The sequence below is a fragment of the Sceloporus occidentalis genome, unplaced genomic scaffold (genome assembly GCF_023333645.1).
Source record: "Sceloporus occidentalis isolate IW3139 unplaced genomic scaffold, rSceOcc1.0.p SCAF_28, whole genome shotgun sequence".
Lineage (NCBI taxonomy): Eukaryota > Metazoa > Chordata > Lepidosauria > Squamata > Phrynosomatidae > Sceloporus > Sceloporus occidentalis.
Window position 1 is genome coordinate 5,844,411 of NW_028317008.1, and position 19,733 is coordinate 5,864,143.

A 19,733-nucleotide genomic window follows, 5' to 3' on the forward strand; every position below is an offset into this window, starting at 1 on the left:
CTGGCATAAACGGCATTGTTGGGGGGCCCCAAACCCCCCTGTGTTTCATTCCTGGTGGTCTACATCCCGCAACCAGGATACTTTGCAAAATAAGGTGACCAGTTTTCATCCCATGCACTTCTATTCAGGCAGCTTGTTAAGCACAAAGGGCCAGTCCAACACAGACCGTGTCACTGGCAGAGGTGAGAACGCAATGAGTCATGTAACATGATGTTACTTGAACGCAGGGTAAAAACAAGGTTGTTCGCACAGCATATGATGTCATTGCTCCCTTACGATGCTACTTGGCAAGTGTAGGGATGCAGAGTGTAGGGATATGGCGACATATCCCAGTGCTCTGCGATGAGGTCCGGTGCACAATGATGGAGGCATGGAAGAAGAAGGGCTTCAGAAAGGAGAAAGGTAAGTGATGGAGAGAGAATACAGAATAGATAGAAAAAAGGGAGTGATAAAGAGAAAGATATAATGAAGAGGATAGAGAAAGGGGAGAGATAGAGGGAAGGGGAGGATAGGGAGACAGGGATGGAGAAAAGGGGGGGCACAATATTGAAAAAATATTGATATGGAGAAAGGGAGAGATGAGGCAAAGAGAAAAGAAGAGATAATGGGAGATGGGGAAAAAGGAGAGAGAGATAAAAAGAGAGTATAGATGAAGTGAAATAGGATGATAAATGAGATATAGAAAAAGATGAGAGGCAATGAGAAAGGGGCATCAAAGAACCGAGGTAGAGGTAAAAGAGAAATTGGAGAGGTAGGGAGAAAGGAGGCAAAATAAAAAGAGAAAGTGAAAAAGAAAAAAGAGGTGAAATAAAGAGGGTAGAAAAAGGGAGAGAGAGAATAAAGAGAGATAAAAAGAAAAGAGGGGAGGTAGAAAGGAGAAATAAACATGAAGGAGAGGGGAGGTGAACAGACAGGGAGAAATTAGGGGAAAAGGGATGAGGTAAAGAGAGGAGAAATATAGAGAGGAGGAAAAGGGAAAATGAGAAAGGAGAGAGAGAGAGAAAGAGGAAGGGCGGGGAGATACAAAGAAAGGGGGTAGAAAGGAGATATGAAGAGATAGAGAGATAAATGGAGAAAGAGGGACAGAGAAGAGTGAGAAATAAAGAGAACAGGGAGAAATATGGAAAAGGGAGAGATAAATAGAAAGAGGAGAGAGCAAGAGAAAGGAACAGAGATGCGCAGAAAGGGTATAGATAATGAGACGGGGAGAATGTTTAAAAATGTGTGTTAGGGCAAGTATGTCTAAAATAAGTATGTGGCTGCAAGGGCAAGTCTAAGTCAGGATGTTTATGTATAGCGGCATGAATATGCATGTGTTTATGGGTAGGCATTTGTAAGTGTAGTGTGTATGTGTGTAGTCTGCCCATTTCTGTTCCTGTTTTGGGCCTAAAGGGTATAGAATGAATAAAAGGTGTACATGAGCCAGAGAGGAGACCTGAAACTCTTAAAGGTGGCCACTGTGGGTGCAATCTGGGTGCTGGGTAAATCCTGTGGATGCAATCTGGGAAAGTCCAATGTTTGTGGGTAATCTGGTTGCTGGGGCAAGTCCTTTTTGTGCAATATGGGTGCTGCAGCAAATCATATTTCTGCAATTTGGATGCTGGGCAAATCCTGCGTGTGAAATCTGGGTGCTGTGGCAAGTCCTATGAGTGCAATCTGAATGCCAGGGATGGTCTCTGGGGTGTGTGACATGTGATCAATGCCTGCAGTTTAGGGTTTCCATGCATTATTTATTTGATCTATATCATCAGTGCTGAGTTTTCATGTAAATTTCACTTGATCTATACCTGCAATGTCCTCTTTCCATGTGGTGTTTATTTGATCTATACCTGAAGTACATGGGGGAGAAGTGTAGCACAGTGAGGGAAAGGACAAAGGGCAGCTTAAATGCAAGGGGACTTGCCATGTGTATGATCTACTCACATGACCCTGCCCCCTGATGGGCAGGCTAAAAGGGGACAAGCATCAGGGAGGGATGAGCCAAGAGGGCGGTTTTGCCTAAGATGGCAAAAATCCTTGCACCAGGCCTGGGAGGAAGTAAGTATGTTAAAGAGAGACTGTATTTTGTATGTGTGTGTGTTTATGTATAGGTTTTTGTTAGCATGAATATATAGGTGTATGTGTGAGAGGGAATGTGTATGTGTACTGTAAGTGTGTGAGATGGAGTGTTTAGCATGAGTCTGTGTTAGCATGTATATGTGAGTTTGTGTGTGTATATTAGCATGAATGTTTGTGTTAGCATGAAGGTGTGTATGTGTTAGCATGAATGTGTATGTCTAAGTGTGTGAGAAAGTGTGTTTTAGAATGACTGTATTAGTGTGAGTATGTGTATGTATGTATGTATGTGTATGTTAGCGTGAGTGTGTATATGTGTTTGCATGTTAGTATAAGTTGATGTGTAAATATGTCTATTCATTACCAAAGGGGTCGTAAGGGACCGATGTGTCCACTTGGCTTACTATAGATTACTATAATCTTCATTTGATTCAACAGGAATACTCTCCATTAAAGTAATTGGAAATTGTTAATTGACTGACTGGAATGCAGCGGGGTTGCTAGGTCTCCAAAAGATCCGTGCTAGAGCCTACAGCAAATTTGATAGTAGTGGAGTCCGATTTGGGAGTGGTCGCTGCACACACTTCACATTCTGTATACACAGTATATACACACACACACATATTTGCAAAATAAATATGCGAACGCTTTATACCTGAGTTCAGGATCAGGAGATCTTCTATATAACAACATAAGACAGTTTGAAAAGAGGGGGGAATAAGAAATTCTTTCCACGGTAGCCATTTCAGCCCATTTTATATGCTAGACCTCTGGAGACCATAACCAGATCATCCATCTAACACGTAAAATTAACTGTTTCCAAAACCCTGGAATCGTCGCCTTAGCAGCGTTCATTAAATTAATAGTTAAAGACCTCCTATAAGATCCCATTCGGGAACATGGCCTCAGCACCCATACTGGACCCACAAGATTTGCCACAGCACCCATATTGCACCCACGAGATTTGCCCAGATTGCATCCACTCTGGTCTCGTCTCAGACACTCAGGTCTCCTCTTGATCCTCTCCTTTCTCAATATCTTTTCCATTTTTCTTTATCTGGACTGTCCCATTGCTCTTCATCTCTCTCTTCCTTTTTCCGTTAATATCCCCATTTTCTCAATATTTCTCCCATTTCTCTTTATCTCTTTTTTCTTTTTCTCTGTCTTTGTTCTCTTTATCTTCCTACTTTTCTCGTTATCTCTCATCCTCTTTATGTCTCTCTGTTCTCCCCTTTCTCTTTTGCTTCACACTTTTACACACATTTGCACAGAGTTACACACTCACACCAACACACATGCACACATACTCACATTTACACACATCCATGGTAACACACACTTACAAATACATGCTCACACATATACACATATAGATCACAAATACATGCTCAGACACAAACATACATACATGCACACTCACAAACACTTATACCCTTTTTTCCTTCCCTCTTACCTTCCTTCCCTTACCCCCATAGCTCAGCTGTGGATTTACTCCGTTGCCTCACTTAAGCCGCAGGGTCACATGACTTTATGTTTGTTCCAGCCTCCCAGGGCGAGTTAAAAAATGTTCACAAAGGGCTGGTCTGACCTTTTTTGGAACAGCCCGAGGGGGCAATTTTAGGACCCCCCGGTGAGTGGCACCTGGGCAGACTTCCTCCACTTACGCCACTGGTGCTGAGCGGCAGGATATGATGTCATAACCCTGTGCTCGGCATTAATTTGGGTCCGGTTAGAGGGAGATCTATGATCTACGCAGCCAGCCCATAGTCCCGAATGGAGATTTGGCGCTAAAGTATGCTATGAAGTTGAGATTCAGGCCTTCAGCCCCAGTAGCCATACCCTGCTGGAATGTAGATTAAAGTCAACATTTTAACCAGTATAGTCACACAAGAAGAACACAGTACACAGTGCGAGGAAGCAACTACCCATAAAGAAGAGCTCTAGGCAAGATAAGGTGTGATAGTGTGATATAGGTTTGAGGTGTGATGGAGTGGATATGTTTCAGTGTCAGTGTATCTTAGACCGATTGTCTATATGTGCTTGTTACTGTGACTATATCCCATACTACCTAGGCCTGATGCTTTGGGGTCATCTTTGACTCAGCCTCTCCTTCAGCCCTCACTTATCCTCATTAGGTTCTGCCACTTGCACCTAAAACGTTTCTCACATCTGCTTTTCCCTCACCAAAGATATCACAAAAAAACAAAGCTCTCTCACACAAGTGAGCGCCAGTTGCGTCACGAAATGCGTTCATCGTTCTCTGCCTTACACACTGGATCTTTAATAAAAAATCCTGCATCCTTTTTGTCCTTTGTGTGGTCCCCCTTGGAGGAGACTTTTGAGGATCTTCAGCACCGGTGCTTTCCCTCAACATGGGGGAGGATGCACTCTTTCCCACTTTGTGAAGCCCTCCACTGGCTCCCTATTACTTTAACAATTAAACTAAAAATCCTTATACTAACATATGAAGCCCTCCATGATGCTGCTTCCCCATACATTTCTGTCCTCATCACAAAATACTCCCCTACTCGTTCTTATGCTCTTCCCATGAGCTAAGGCTGCCTTCCTCCATTACCACTTCCCTTTTCATGCTAACAATACTTCACGCATGCTGCTCTATACCTTTGGAACTCACTTCCACCTAAACTCGAGCATTCGCTCTTTCTTTCAATGTTCAAGAAAAACCGCAAAACCCTGTTTTTATAGAAGTGTGCAATCTTTTCAGTTCCAACTTGTATGTCACTCTTAGAAACATAGAATTTAATGGGAGATAAGAACCATTTGGCCCATCTAGTCTGGCTTTTTTTCCTGACTCGAATCCTATTCAATTCTTGATCTTAGATTTCTTTTATTATTTAGTTGCGTGTTGAAGAATGCATATTAAAATGGAGCTGCGTTGGATACTAGAGTGTCCCTTTAAAGGAACAGTTTAATGTATCTGGCACTATTTGTTCTTCCAAAATTAAAAAAAATATTTACCTAACACAGAAGATCCAGACCTGCTGCTGCAGCTGCTCTCCTCTTTCATAGTCTGAATATTATTATTATACTGATTGGCTGCTTTAAATCAATAGGAGTACTTTCCATACATTCGCACAAGGGTCTGAACCCCCAGGGTTCCCAGAGCCAAAGCTGGAGCTGTCCAGAGGTGCGGGGAGATGTGTTCAGCCGAATACATCTCCTGCAAATCATTTAGCTGGGGATTGGGAAAGTGGCAAAAGCATATTAGGGATTCTGTAGTACATTTCAATAGTTTACCAGTTTCTTTCAGTGCGCTTCCAGATTTGAGCATATTAATTATTCCAGATTATGATGAATCCGTACTTTGTAAAATCATTTGTTTGAATAAATGTGTTGTTGTTTTCACTAGATATCCTGAGATTTGATGTCAGCAGCTTCTCACTCTTCAAAATCTAACACATATAGGATATCCTGCCATTTAACTGCTAAGGATTTATTCTTCTTTACAATCATATAGCCATCCCCAGCATAATTTCCTGTGAATGGCAGGTTTCACATGCTTGCAATTCTACAGGAAAGAGAGGTGGAACCACTAGGAGTAACTATTTAAGACCTTGGAAACACACAGCTACTGCAGTGAAATGACAAAGATTTGGGTCTATTAATGTATTGCCATATAACCCAAGAAATCAGTTCAAAGCAAAATGAAGAAAAGGACTATTTTTGTCAATATTGCTGCGTCTGTGGTATTTCTGGGAATTTTTATTGAGGGGTCTGCAGTTACGGTAAGATGCATTCTTGTATATGGTACATAGATATGTTTGGGTTATTAGTTTAGAACATACAGTTTTTTTAATTTGTGTTGACATTTGTGAAAATATCTTATTTGCCTACTTAACTGAGTATGTTGCCATAGAAATCATCAGGAAACATCAACCTCCACAACTGCATTGAATGACAAGAGATTGATGTCCATTTTGAGAGATGTAGTAAACATCATCTAAAGAACTAGTACATATAAAGGCTTTGGTTCTAACATGTTCCCATTTATTTATGCATGTACTAGACTTTGGTAGAACTGATTCCTCTCTTGTCGTTTGTTTATATTGTTCTCGCTGATAAATAATATATGGCGCTACTTACATATACACATGCAACTGTACAGCCATCTTGTCTATTTCTGATATTATTCGGGTTTTTCCTAGCTTTTCTCCTTGCAGGCTCAGTGCTATTGGTTTAACTGTTGATTATTAGTGAGATCTGCTTTCTGTAAGAGGAACTCTTGATCAGTGAAGTCATATAACTGCAAATGATACAAAGGATTATTGTTGTTAAAATATACACACGCATATAAAGCCAACCCTCGAACATTTAAAATGAGAACGATGTAGAAATAACAAAGTAATTATAATGTAGATATCAGACACAGTTATATGTTTCTTTTGCTTACATGGAAATTTGTATTCTCCGAATGTTGTTGCTTCCTTTTTATAACTGTTGTTTACATCTATGTTGTTGCATGCGTTGTTCACATCAGTGTATGTTTAAGAGATCTGACTGTGTTTAAATATAGGGCCCTTAGCACAAGAGTGCTACACTTTCCTGAACAACCACTGGAAGCTTTGGCAGACACCTGTTCACGAGAATGTGATCCTTTGCTAGTACAATGGATTGATATCTTTAACGTATCTTTAACGTCTCTTTAAAGTCAAAGCTCAATGTTGTCACTTATAAGCCTACCTGTTGTTTCGTCAGTGGTTACCTATAGTTAGGGGTTTAGTGATGTTAGCGATAAGTATACCCTGATTACCTTGTTTCTGATTTTGCTGCCAATTGTGGTTTCTCTCTTTTGTGCCTGGTCCTTATGTACTGCACTTTTTTGTTTGTAACTCCTCTTCCGGCAGTAACTAAACCAGTCTCTTATCGGTACTACTCGGTACTGTACTGCTCATCTTCAAATGGGGTGGATATAAATACTTATGAGAAGGGCTGGTTTTCCACATGGTCGCATCAGATTGAAAACCTAGGTGTTTTCAGTAGCATCCCATTGACTTTAGGGGTAACCTGACAAGGGTTGCATTGTATGTAGATCAATGTACTTTCCTTAAGTTTATCTATTAATTATTACTAGCCCCTTAGCATACATCAGGGTTTATGGAAAATTAGTGAGCAATCGGTCCTGTTCACCAGTAAGTATTATACATGCCATGTAGGCCATAGAACAAAAACTGCAAAACAGTCAAAAGCAAGAATTTGTACGTGATTTAAAAAAATATGATGGTAGTAAGAATCAGTGATGGCAGAATAATTTTGTAATGACAGTATATAATGGAATGCCATGTTTAGTATTAGTCAGTAATAGTGTATATATTATTGATTTAATTATTCAGTATAATTGTAAAAAATGAGAAAAACATAATTAAAATCTTCTAGTAGTACGACAATCAACATATTCATATAGCCATCTGTTTTCTGTGAAGTGAAGAGTGGGATTCAGTGTAACTCACCATGTACCAGTATTTATACTTACAAGCATCATGTATAATAAGATAAATGTGATGAACAGGGAATACACTAACTGTAATGGACCTGAAATAATGATTTTGTTATTGCTGCCTTCATAAAAGAGATGAAATATCATCATTTCCCCACCAGTAAGGTGAGCACTTCCCAAATCCATTTGTTCGATAAAAGTTGACTATAAGTATGTTGTGTGGATGAAAGGACATAGGAAATTACGTTCTCCTTTGATATTGTAGAGCACATCATGCTCCTGGAGACAAATACCTATCCTATTAATGGCAGCTTATATTATGGGTTAATATATATAAAAAATAATCATTTAGAAGCTTACGTATAACCAGATGTGCTCTTACATATGAATAAAGGGGTTTTCTTGTTTTGTAAATGAATACCGAAAATACCTCTGCTGTGGTCTTCATCTCTGCCCCTAGGCCAGGATAATGTCATATTAGCTCCATGCTAGCAGGAATGTGATCAAGGTTTCCTTCTTGATCACTTCTTTATTAAAATGACCTATGTAATCTATATATATATATATATATATATATATATATATATATATATATATAAAGTTGTTTTTTTGGAATGCAGTATGTTTTTATTTTTTCTGACCATATTTTGTCTTTCTTTACAGGCTAATAACAGGTGTGACAAGAAAACATTGATTCTATCCCATACCGACTGCGGCTCTTGCTCTTTAAATTTTAATGTAAATTGTCCTGAGGGCTACGTTAAAGTCAGCAATGGGAGTGGAATACGAGACTGCAGGTACTTTTGTTTTATTAAGTAAAGATAATCCTCAATAAGGTATATTAAACAGAAAGAATAAATATAGGTAGATGCTTTGGCGAAAAATACACAAGGAACTGGGCAAAGCATGTATGATATGGGTGTAGTATGCTCTAAAATAGAATTAGAAAAATGAGAGGCCCCATTAAACTGAACCCTGTTTCATTTCTATGATGCCCCTTACTGGTAGTCATAAGTGTTGAACCTGAATTTATTATGTGCCCCGAGAAGGAATTGAGTTAAAATCCAAACTATGTATCAATGGAAAGCAAACAAAAATACTTCGTAGTTTATTTCAGCCGCTGCTATCTTTGTAGCCTCTAATTTTTATCATACTTCATTCCCATTCACAAAGCACCATTTTTGAGTTCTCACCCCAAAATGCATTTTTGTTTCTTTTTAGATACACTTTGAAGTTGATAACTACTTCTCTTCTTATTCCTGGCTGCCGACACATATGTATGATGGACAAACCTCAGCCTCAGTGCTGTCCTGGCTATTGGGGACCGGACTGTCTGGGTAAGTTCTTCATAGGGACTGGGAGATAATAGTTTAACGCTAACTAATAAACTCCTAATACACACCAATCTGAGGACTTCTTTTCTAGATATGCTTTGTGATTGTTTCAGATATTGCATCCTTAAGAAAATGATAATGGTTTATAAGAACCTTAATCCCATTTATTAAAGGCTACATTTAGAGCCTCTAGTCCAGACTACAACGTACAATTTCAAAAAGTGAAAATATAAGAAATGAAAATGTCCTGGTTTTCTAGTTGCCATTTTGCGGATGCCATGTGTGGGTACACTTACATTGCCACTGACCATATAGTAAATATTATATGAAATTTTGTCTGTCCATAAGCCATATCAAAGATGAAGAATTTGATAAGAAGCCAGCATAGTCATTTACAACCAAGTTTCTTGACAAAGGCACATTCCACTTATCACTCCACCTTGTCATGTCTTATGACCGCGATGTAATTAATTTAAAACTTATTACGCTTTTATAAACATTTAATAAATACTGTAAGAATGTTCTAATCCGTATATTATTACAATATCTGAGACATGTTGTATTCAGTTAGCCTTAAAGCAACTGTTTATTCTTTAGAAGGAGTACAAATCTTCAAAACACAAAAATCATTACTTTTTTTTTTACTATACTTCCTGTTACAAACAGTGCAGGACATCTTGTGAGTGTGAAAACGCAGCTATTGTTACTCCTGTCAACTCAAGAAAAATCACCCCATTCCTTATCATACAGTGTTAAGAGCAGCTTTGACTGCGCTAGTAAAAATCGGTTCCTTCCTGTGCCTGAATGAACAGGCTGATTACAGCCTCGGAAGGTGATGACAAAGTATACTTAACTGTATCACGTTCGGTTCTTTAGAAGACAGAAACCTCTTTAAAGTGAGCATCTAGATGAAAATATTTACAATAGCGATGATTTGAGAAATGGGCTATACATTTACGCAACATCTTTCATCAACTGGATGATGTCACTTCTGTTCCCTCTATGACAAAACTCTCCCTAGTCTCACAGTAGAAGTTGGCAAGAGTGTTTGTTGTAGTGCCATGCCCATCTAAGCTCGATGGCATGTTAACTGGCATGAATGAGTCCTATCGGGGTTCAGCTGTCACTTTAAATGCTTGTGCATGCACATGTATGCTCATGCCTGGCTGAAGTCAGGAAGCACATGGTCTAGTATGAATGCTAATTATGGTGATCCACCATTTTGACATTGTAAAGTTTCAAAGAAAGCAAACTTAACTCAACATATCCAACAATACTGGTTTTGATATGTTTTATGTGTTTATTGCTGTATTTGGTGTGGGCGTTATGGGGAAAAATCTGGTTTTTAGCCTTCCAGACCCGTTCTAATTTTGGAGTATGTAAAAAATATACAATATGGCTGCAGATAAAACATTTTAGCCCATTTAGTGTACCCATTGTTCCTGCTATAAAGATCCAAAACGTAATCAGTGCAAAGCATTCTAAGGTATGCTTATCTATAACCTTCTCAATAAAGTAAAACCTCCTTCCACTACATCAAAGCCTATGAGCCTCTGGTATGATTTTAACTACAAAAAGCCTTGTTGAAATAATAAGTAATAGCATAGATAATAACAACTGAGGTTTAATATTAACATTCAACCTGTTACTGTTCATTCCTCTGCTTGTGCGAAAACTGAGCCCTGTTTAAGATTTTGAGAACGTACTAGGAATACATTATTACATTATTTTAAATGTTACGGAATGCGCTAATGTATCAAGTGATACTGATGACATATAATCCTTTTATACCAATTTAAATTGAGGAATATGATAATTTTCTCAGTAATATTACTGTCATGTAAAATACTTTTTTTTTTTTTAAAGTAAAGTAGAAATAAGGATTTCTAAAAAATATAAATGAACTGTGATACGCAATCCAAACATTAACTTTCAGATAGATTGTGGTGTACATTCCCATGAGGAATGGAAGAACAATGTCTCTCTCTCCCTAGATGATTTCCAGCGGAAATATGTCCTCACAATAAGCACTTTCACTTAAATCATAATCATGGAAAGGCAAGTGACCTAGAGGCCAACATCCAGGAGTTATTCTTCTTGTCAGCACCTTTTCTGTTTATTCTCAATGATTTTGTTTGGTATGTTCTAAAGGAATATTAGCAAATAATTTAAATGTTAAGATTCATTTGTTGTTTATATTGGCCTTACAAAAAGATTTTTATTGAGTATTTGTGAAAAGGTATTTGTATGTGAAATATGTATTTTTTAATAAAACTGCTAACTGTTTTTTAGAATGCCCAGGGGGTGCTTTGACCCCGTGTAACAGCAGAGGATCATGCTTTGATGGAATACAGGGCAACGGAACCTGCTCTTGTAAGGTATTAATTAAATGCTACTGTACTATTTACCAAACGGTTCTGCTACTGTAATGCGGCAGGATTTCTTTCTATGCTATGATATTCCCTCACAATTTATTCCACTCAACCCCCGAGAAATACAGGGGCAACTCCAGCCTAACCAATGCCAATAATAAATGAATAAGTATTGACTGGCTTGTATGCTATTTCTGATGGTTCTTTTCTAGAAAGGATTTGGTGGAACCACTTGCGAAACATGTGCTAGAGATCATTTGTATGGTGCAGACTGCAGCTCTGGTAAGTCATCACCGTTACAGAAACGGAACTGTGACGCAAGATCTGTTTGGTGTTTTTAAGTGAATGATCTTTCATTTCCATTGCATCAGTATATATATATATATATATATATATATATATATATATCCTTCATGCAGAGCCCAGGTGATATGTTAGAGAGTAACAATACATAGACACACAAATAGGAACTAAACTTTAGAATAGCGTAAAATACTGTGTCTTTTGAGTATACAGTATTACGCATGCATAAATAAGTATTAACATTAACTCCACCTCCAGTAGAGCACCGGTCCAGGTACTGTTGAGGGCAATAACATTTGAAATTAGACACATATACCATCCAACCTATGTCCTTTTAATTACAGTACGTCTAATATGTGCACTCTTTCCTACAGTATGTGACTGTGTACACGGTGTTTGTAACAGCGGGATCAACGGGGATGGAATATGCTTATGTTTTTCTGGTTATGGTGGAGTCAGATGTGATCAGTGTAAGTATATTGTACAATTATCCACATTTCTGTACATTAGCATAACTTCTAAAGCAAAATTGAGCTGTACTATTTTGTGCCTGCCGTCATAATCATCATCATAATCAGTATAGCAATTTCCTCCTTTCCTTTTCCTTGGTGCATTTTCTGCAACCAAACACAATGATAGCTTGTAGTGGGCGATGTTATACGTGTTAGTAGGATGTGAATAATGTTATTGAAAGTAGTATAGTGTAGGTATTTGTAATTTCACTATGCATTATGAATGGTCACCCAGTAAAAAAACTCACGCCGCCAAGTTTCTTTAGAAAGAAGGACAGTGTTGAACCTGAAAAAAACATACTTCATGTAAAAGAAATTATGTGTCAGTTTAATCTTACATTAAGCATTAAAACTTAACAAGGATATCCCTTTCTAATTATGTAACTTATGTGGATTGTTTCGGATCAACTCACAGTGTAGTGACAAAACTCCATTGAGGTGAGTGGTTACTATAGTATGATTAAGCTATAGGTAACGGATGATACTGGCAGGTTTATGTGCAAGCTCTCCTCTTTCTGTACCACAATGTGATGATGCATGTTCATGTTTATGTTAAATGTTGTACATTTTTCTGTCATTGTTTTCATTCACCCATTTTGTAATAGTGCTACAGAAGCTGCTAAAGTGCAACTTCTTTAAAGGGTTTTCCCCTACATCTAACTATAGCAAAGCTATGAAAATTGGTATTGCCCCCCACAGAGGGAAAGTGCCCTGATGAATCATAGGGGAAATACAATGTCATAGTTCAAATATGCATTGGATGATCCCTCTCAACATCCCAAATTCTGATGGAGCACCTAACTCCTTTGACCTCAGCTCTCTTCTATCATGGACTTTAGGCCTCTGACCTACTCCTACTAACTGAAGCACATTGTAAGGTTCCTGTTGTAAGGCAGAAGCAGCATTTAAAATCACCCTGTTGAAAGCTGGACAGCACAGCATAAAGGTGGCTCTGTCACCCAATTCCAATGTGACCACATGTATTGCCCCTTCTCCATTACACACCTAGGATGAAACTTTAAATGAACTTTCTTATGTTATTGTTATTTTTTTATTCTACCCTATTGTAATAGTACTACAGAATCTGATAAAGGCAGTGTAACATAATGTAATGGCGGTTCCTAGTCCTACTAAACAATATTATGTTTTATTCAGCCTTGCCAGAATGTGAAGCACTACAATGCAAAGAAAATTTCAGATGTGTAAGCGACAGCACTGGGGCACTTGTCTGCAAATGCATGCCGAACTATGAGGAAGTCGGAGCAAAATGTGAACGTAGGTTATCATATCGAGAGTTGCTTGTTGGATCCTAATAAAAGATTTGTAGCATTCAAAATCACAATACTTTAGGATATCCTTCCTTTGGTTTATTTACCATATTGGCCCAAAGTTTGTTTTTTTATTTACAAATGTAATAAACTATTTTATTTTCATTACATTTGTATCGAGCATATCACATTATTAATACTCTGATTTTGTTTTGCAAAATGGGCAGTCGAAATCTGATATTCGTTTGAATAACAAAAAAAATCCCCTTTTTCCTTTGCAGCAATTAATCCTTGTTCAAAAACAGTTTGTGACGCTGCTGCCGACTGTATATATTTGGGACCAAATCAGCACAAGTGCTTATGCAGAGATGGTTACAAAGGAGATGGTAAAATTTGTTTACCAGTTGACCCATGTCAAGAAAACTTTGGAAACTGTCCTTCACAATCTACTCTCTGCAAATATGATGGACCAGGAAAGGTATGTATTGAATTGTTTTGATAATTCTAAATTCATTGAGCATTTTATATTGAATTTAAAGATTACATATATACGGTATATATATATATATATATATATAATATATATATATATATACCGTATATATGTAATCTTTACATATATAGTATATATATATATAGTATATATATATATATATATATATATATATATATATATATATATATATATATATATATATATATATATATATATGATTCTGATTTATATTTATGGCACTTCAATAACATTTATATTTATGGCACTTCAATAACACTGGGAAAATTAGCCTAACATTGTCCTCTCTGCCACTGCTTTCTTTAGCAGCTCCTAAACTATTTACAAAGCAATGCTGTAATCTTAGCCTGGGCTTACTATTTCTTTTTAAAGTGTAATAGGAAAAGGTCATACATCCCTCTGCAGATGTATTACATTTTAAAGTTCTGTCTCCATCTCAGTGATCTAATAATTCTGTGATTTATAATACAAGCAAGCCATAGCGCTGGTTAATGAAATATTAAATTAGTAACTGTTTTCAGATCCAAGATATAAAGACACATTAGTTTCCTGGAAATCTGTCTGCTGAAGTGTTAAGTCCCCATATGTACAAAGTAATACATTTCTATTTAGCTTAAGACTAAAGAATATGGGTTGACTAACTTATGTTAAAAATCAATAACTTTATTACATTTTTGAAATGTGGAGGGGGAAAGCAAAAACTTTTTTAATGGCTTAACCCTTACAGGGAGCTTTTTAAATTAAGTAGTTAAACAATATGGTATATGACATAGTAGGCCAGTGTGTAAATGATTAGAAACCGTAGCCTACAGTTAAACTAATTTGCTTTGTTCGTGATCATGCTGCCCCTAATTTTAATACCGGTAAAGTTTAAATCAGATTTTACCTGCATCTTCAGTATATATATATATATATATATATATATATATATATATGCAAAGTTAATTTAACCTCAAATCATACATCAGTGCAACTTATTACCATAAAACTTGGCCATCAAAGCATGACAGCGCAAACTGCAATGGCATAGTGTTTTGTATTAGAAGAGTTTGTATTATACATCTAGTTTTGGCAGAATGAACCTTTAGCAATTTTTCTCTTCAGTCTCACTGTGAATGTAAAGAAGGGTACAAGGACTTCCGCTCTGGAATTGGGTGTCAGATGGTAGATGTTTGTGCAACCAAAAATCCATGCAGTAAAAATGCTAACTGCACCACTGTTGCTCCTGGACGGACTGAGTAAGTACTAGCAGTAGAGAGTCCTTCTTGATGAAAATGGTAATGAGTTATGATCCATACTTTGTTTTACCCGGAGTTGCTCTGTTTATAGCCAGTGAGTAGATTGAAAACCTAAAACACATAATGGAGATGAATTAATAAACACAGATAAAGTTTCTGTGACATAAATAACCTGTAACTTAGAGTCAGTGAATCACCCACTTTGGTTTTAAGTTCAAATAATATTGATTTGCCCTTATAACAGTTCCAATGCCATCTAGCATGTAATGTCACAGAAAACAAACTTTCTTGATATGGTGATTTGCACGGTATGTGTTTGTATTTCGCAGATGTACCTGCAAGCGGGGTTATGTTGGGGATGGCATGGTCTGCTTTGGGAACATCTTGGAACGTATGAAGCAGCTTAATACTGAACCTGGACCGTGGCAAGGCAAACTATCCACTGCCATATCCCTGTTTGGTAAGCACCGCTCGGAACTGTCAAGTTCTGTTATATTCCGACTGTTAAAAGATATATTGCGTTATGCAAGGCAGATACATCCTTTTATTATGGATACATACGTGAAGCAAAATATATCTGCTACATACACTGTAACTTAGCAATGTGTATTAATAAAGTATGCTTGGTTCTTGTCAGAATACATTTGTATGCAATAGGTTAATATGTTTATTTATTTGGCTTATTTGTTGAAAGCAGCATTCAACAAATTCTATATGAACTACACTTTATGCAGAAGAAAATTCACAATATCATAATTATGATAAACGTTTTAGCGAGCCTTAAAACAACTATAGCTATGTGGAGCTACCAAGTACATTAGTAGAACATTAGGGTCCCTGCTGCTCTAATGGTCTCCCCAGAGGATATGAGAGATACTAAGCTGATATCATTATTATCTTCTTTTAAAGTAACCTGTGATCACAAGCATTCGTTTAGTTTACATATAACTATCTATTTCTATATAACCTATAGCCATACCACTTAAACAAAGCTTCTACATCCTGCTCGGAATGGATAAAACAACTAATAGCATTGGCATTATTCATTTAATTTTATTATTTATTTAATGAAACTTTTTAGTTTAGTTTTTAAGAAATTAGCTTGCCAATTGTCTATTTTAAAAAAAAAAAAAATGAATGTTCCAACCATGCCACAATTGTGTACATAAAAAGTGGATCACAATCCTTAAATAAATATATGTAACAGTGACATTTTTTTTCTCTATCTCTTACAAAGATGCCTACTCATGGCCACTCTCTACCATGGGCCCATTTACAGTACTGGTACCAATAAACAAAGGAATTAAAGGGAAAGATGTAAGTTATTGTGCTTTAGATCTATGGCTTTCATTGAAAAAGAAATGCATTTTGGTAAATCATTGTAGGAATTGTAGAAGTCATAAACAAATACCTACTGCGGTCTACATTTCACTTAAGGAAGCTTCTATCAACAGCATTTTGCCTCTATAGTCAAAGTGAAAACAAGTGGTAAAGAACCCATCAGCTTAGTGTATTTGAAGCTTGTGATTTTGTGGCCACCTCCCCAAGAGCATTGAACACATTATCATATAGTGCTTTTATGATATCCAGTAATGGAAACATTAAATTACTAATTCTGTTGGGCAAACTCATTATCAACTCACAGAGTTGTCAAATATGAACATTACGAATTATTACATTGGGGTAGATGCAATTGTAAAAGTCCAAAATATTTTTCTTGGACTGGGTGCACATCAGTTTCTAGCAATAGACGTTTCATATGATTGACGTGACCTGTTCTAATCAATATGCTTCTATTACAGGTAACTAATCTTAAAGCAAACAAGGAGAACATGTTGTATTTTATAAAACTTCACATTATTGCTGGCCAGTTAAGTGCTGATATATTGAATAAGACCGATATCATTTACACATTAACTGGGAAGTCTGGCGATGTAACAGTCTTGAATTCGGTAAGAACATAGGAACTTAAATAATGTATATGAATGTAAACAAGCTGATGGGCATAAAAGTGGTCTTTCAAGTGAAAAATAAAGAGTGCACGTTATAACATGAATGTGTACTGTGCACAGGACAATTTGTTTAGGATAAGGATTCATGGAGGTAAGAAGAAGGCGAAAGTACTACAGGAAAACATAATTGCTTCCAACGGGATCTTGCATATAATTGATAAAACCTTGGACTTTGTGGAACCAACCCTGGAGAGCAACAAAAAGGTAAGACATTCCTCATTCTGGGACCGTCAGAGAATATCTTAAATGTAGCTTGCACTGTGCTTAAACTAAAACATTTTCTGTTGGCTTGTTTAGGAGTCAATAATGAAAATTCTACAGGACAATGGTAGATACAATACGTTCAGGATGCTCTTAGAGGTGAGACAGTGGTGTTGTGTAGAAAGGCTTGAAGTTCCAAACACTCCTAAAATATTTAATAACTGCTGATGTATGATTTAACAGAAATCAAACTTGGGACCAGTTTTGGAGAAGGATGGACCATATACCATATTTGTTCCTAATAATGAACCCCTGTCTAAAATGGGAAATGAAACTCTAGAATATCTGCTTTCCAAACAGGTAAAAAAAAATATATATTCTTATTACATTTTTCTTAGATATCTTTATCTGCATACATTTCATTATCCAAATAAGGGAATAACTATTGTCTTAAAATATGGTTGCCATGTTCATTACTTTTATATTTGGGTATGTTTTAGATATAGTATATATAATATAATATATATCAAGGCTCTTCAGGATGATTCACTAACTAAAATGCAATAATAAAAATATGTTTCATTTTAATGTATTACATTTATTTATTGCTAAACACACTTTTCTGGTGTTTTGTTATGTCATAATATCTTTAGTCCACTTTCAACAGAATTACTTCAAAAAGCATGTTTTTTTGACTATTTCTTGTAATGTTGGGTTAGGGTAAGAACATGAGCTGTATTCAGTTAACCATTTTTGTTCTTCATAGTGTTTTTGTAAAGGGCGGGGGGATATTGCTCCCCCCAGGGCTGTCCTTATTGAAACTTTTTGGGCCACTGAAGCTTTTTGTGTTCTACACGCAGTTTCCCATGTATCCACCACGGTGACCAGAGTAACAAGGACTCACATTATGACATGGATTCTTTATGTGCTCCTTTAATGGCTTTCAATGCATCCTCTTTCTGTAAATGTATTTTGGGCAGGACTGCATAGTACACATTGATCCTGCTGTCTTAGAATGTTTAATAATGGGCCATTTACCTGAACTTGCCCCCAGGCTGAATGTTACCATAGAATGTTGTATAGAAGATTACACACAATTTAAGCAATTACAATTAATGCTTATTTATTTAGGGCTCCCGAAAACGTCTGGAATTACTGCGATACCATATTATCACTCCAGCTGAGGTAAGTATACAGCCTGATGATTTACCACAACTGGATATGGAAAGTCTGAGCTGTCCATCTGAATCCACTCATGGGCCAAAAGGGAATATTTGCCCCAAAATATTAAATGGAAATTTGTAAGGAGGTCTAAGTAAAATAATGAGGGTAAAATGTAATACGATGGGAGTGCTAGATAAATTAAAGGGCATGGAAGAGGTGATGAAGAGACTCACAACTTTGACCTTGATTTTATAACTCTTTGTATGGCCATGGAGCTCTGCACTAAAAGCCAACAGTCAATAATAATTATATATACTCCCTGATTAATAATAAATGAGTAGCGTCTGTACTGTGCATTACACACCTAGTATGCAGTGGTGGATTATCTATTAGGTAAAATAGGCACATGTCTAGAGTCTCTCAAACATTGGTAGTTTAATGGTGATTTTATGAATAACCCAGCTTTATGGTTTATCTGGTAGTTGTGGAAGTGTTGGGAAGACAATATTTGTCCAGCAATTAGTGTGTATATATATATATATATATATATATATATATATATATATAAAAGATACAGGAGAACTCTAGCTCATTCATAGATGCATTTATTTGGTTCCATGACTCACAAGCTCATGTTTTGTTATGCATTTAGTGTATCATGTTTATTTATGGATTAATTCCATGTGTTTTTCTTAGCTGGATGTTGCCAACATCATTTCATCAAATAGCATTATGACCATGGCTAACCAACTAGTCCAGTTCAATACAACTAGCAATGTAAGTATCGACATTGTACTGATATTCTTCAAAAGTAATGCTCTGGTTGAAGTTTAAAGTTTACTAAAGATAAGTATTTTTATGACATTGTTATCCTGGACTTCATCTTAACCAGGATGAGCAGGTGCTCCCGACCTGTGTGCCAGGTAGTGGGATGTATAATGAATAAGCTGGAGCTACCCAATTTGACATTGCATGTATTTTTCTTTCTTTTTCTTTCTTTAAAGGGCCGGATTCTAGTAAATGGGCAAAATGTTGAAGAAGTTGATGTTGCTGCAAAAAATGGGCGCATTTATACTCTGGATGGTGTCCTTATTCCGTCATCAATATTGCCCATCCTGCCACACAGATGTGATGAGACAAGATATGAAATACAACGAGTATGTAAAATACATACAGTTTATATATATATATGTGTGTGTGTGTTTATGCATTATATATATATAACATTTGTACAGCACTTGTTTATATTATAGCTTTCAAAGGTACCATATTTACACAATATACTGAATTTGTGTAGTATTATAA

General features: G+C 36.7%; 1 protein-coding gene across 1 annotated transcript in view; it reads left to right on the forward strand.

Moving 5' to 3' along the window:
- The first annotated feature begins 370 nt into the window (after nt 1-370).
- LOC149299733 (stabilin-2-like) overlaps nt 371-19,733 on the forward strand; it is a 55,238-nt gene continuing 35,875 nt past the window's right edge. The window contains exons 1-19 of the mRNA XM_089486028.1: nt 371-402; nt 7,148-7,205; nt 8,174-8,307; nt 8,732-8,847; nt 11,137-11,222; nt 11,429-11,498; nt 11,894-11,989; nt 13,187-13,306; nt 13,581-13,777; nt 14,918-15,051; nt 15,381-15,511; nt 16,289-16,368; nt 16,854-17,003; nt 17,124-17,267; nt 17,361-17,423; nt 17,508-17,624; nt 18,396-18,449; nt 19,125-19,205; nt 19,433-19,585. Of these exons, the coding sequence (XP_089342154.1) occupies nt 371-402; nt 7,148-7,205; nt 8,174-8,307; nt 8,732-8,847; nt 11,137-11,222; nt 11,429-11,498; nt 11,894-11,989; nt 13,187-13,306; nt 13,581-13,777; nt 14,918-15,051; nt 15,381-15,511; nt 16,289-16,368; nt 16,854-17,003; nt 17,124-17,267; nt 17,361-17,423; nt 17,508-17,624; nt 18,396-18,449; nt 19,125-19,205; nt 19,433-19,585 (2,016 nt within the window). The remainder of the gene's footprint in view (nt 403-7,147; nt 7,206-8,173; nt 8,308-8,731; nt 8,848-11,136; nt 11,223-11,428; nt 11,499-11,893; nt 11,990-13,186; nt 13,307-13,580; nt 13,778-14,917; nt 15,052-15,380; nt 15,512-16,288; nt 16,369-16,853; nt 17,004-17,123; nt 17,268-17,360; nt 17,424-17,507; nt 17,625-18,395; nt 18,450-19,124; nt 19,206-19,432; nt 19,586-19,733) is intronic.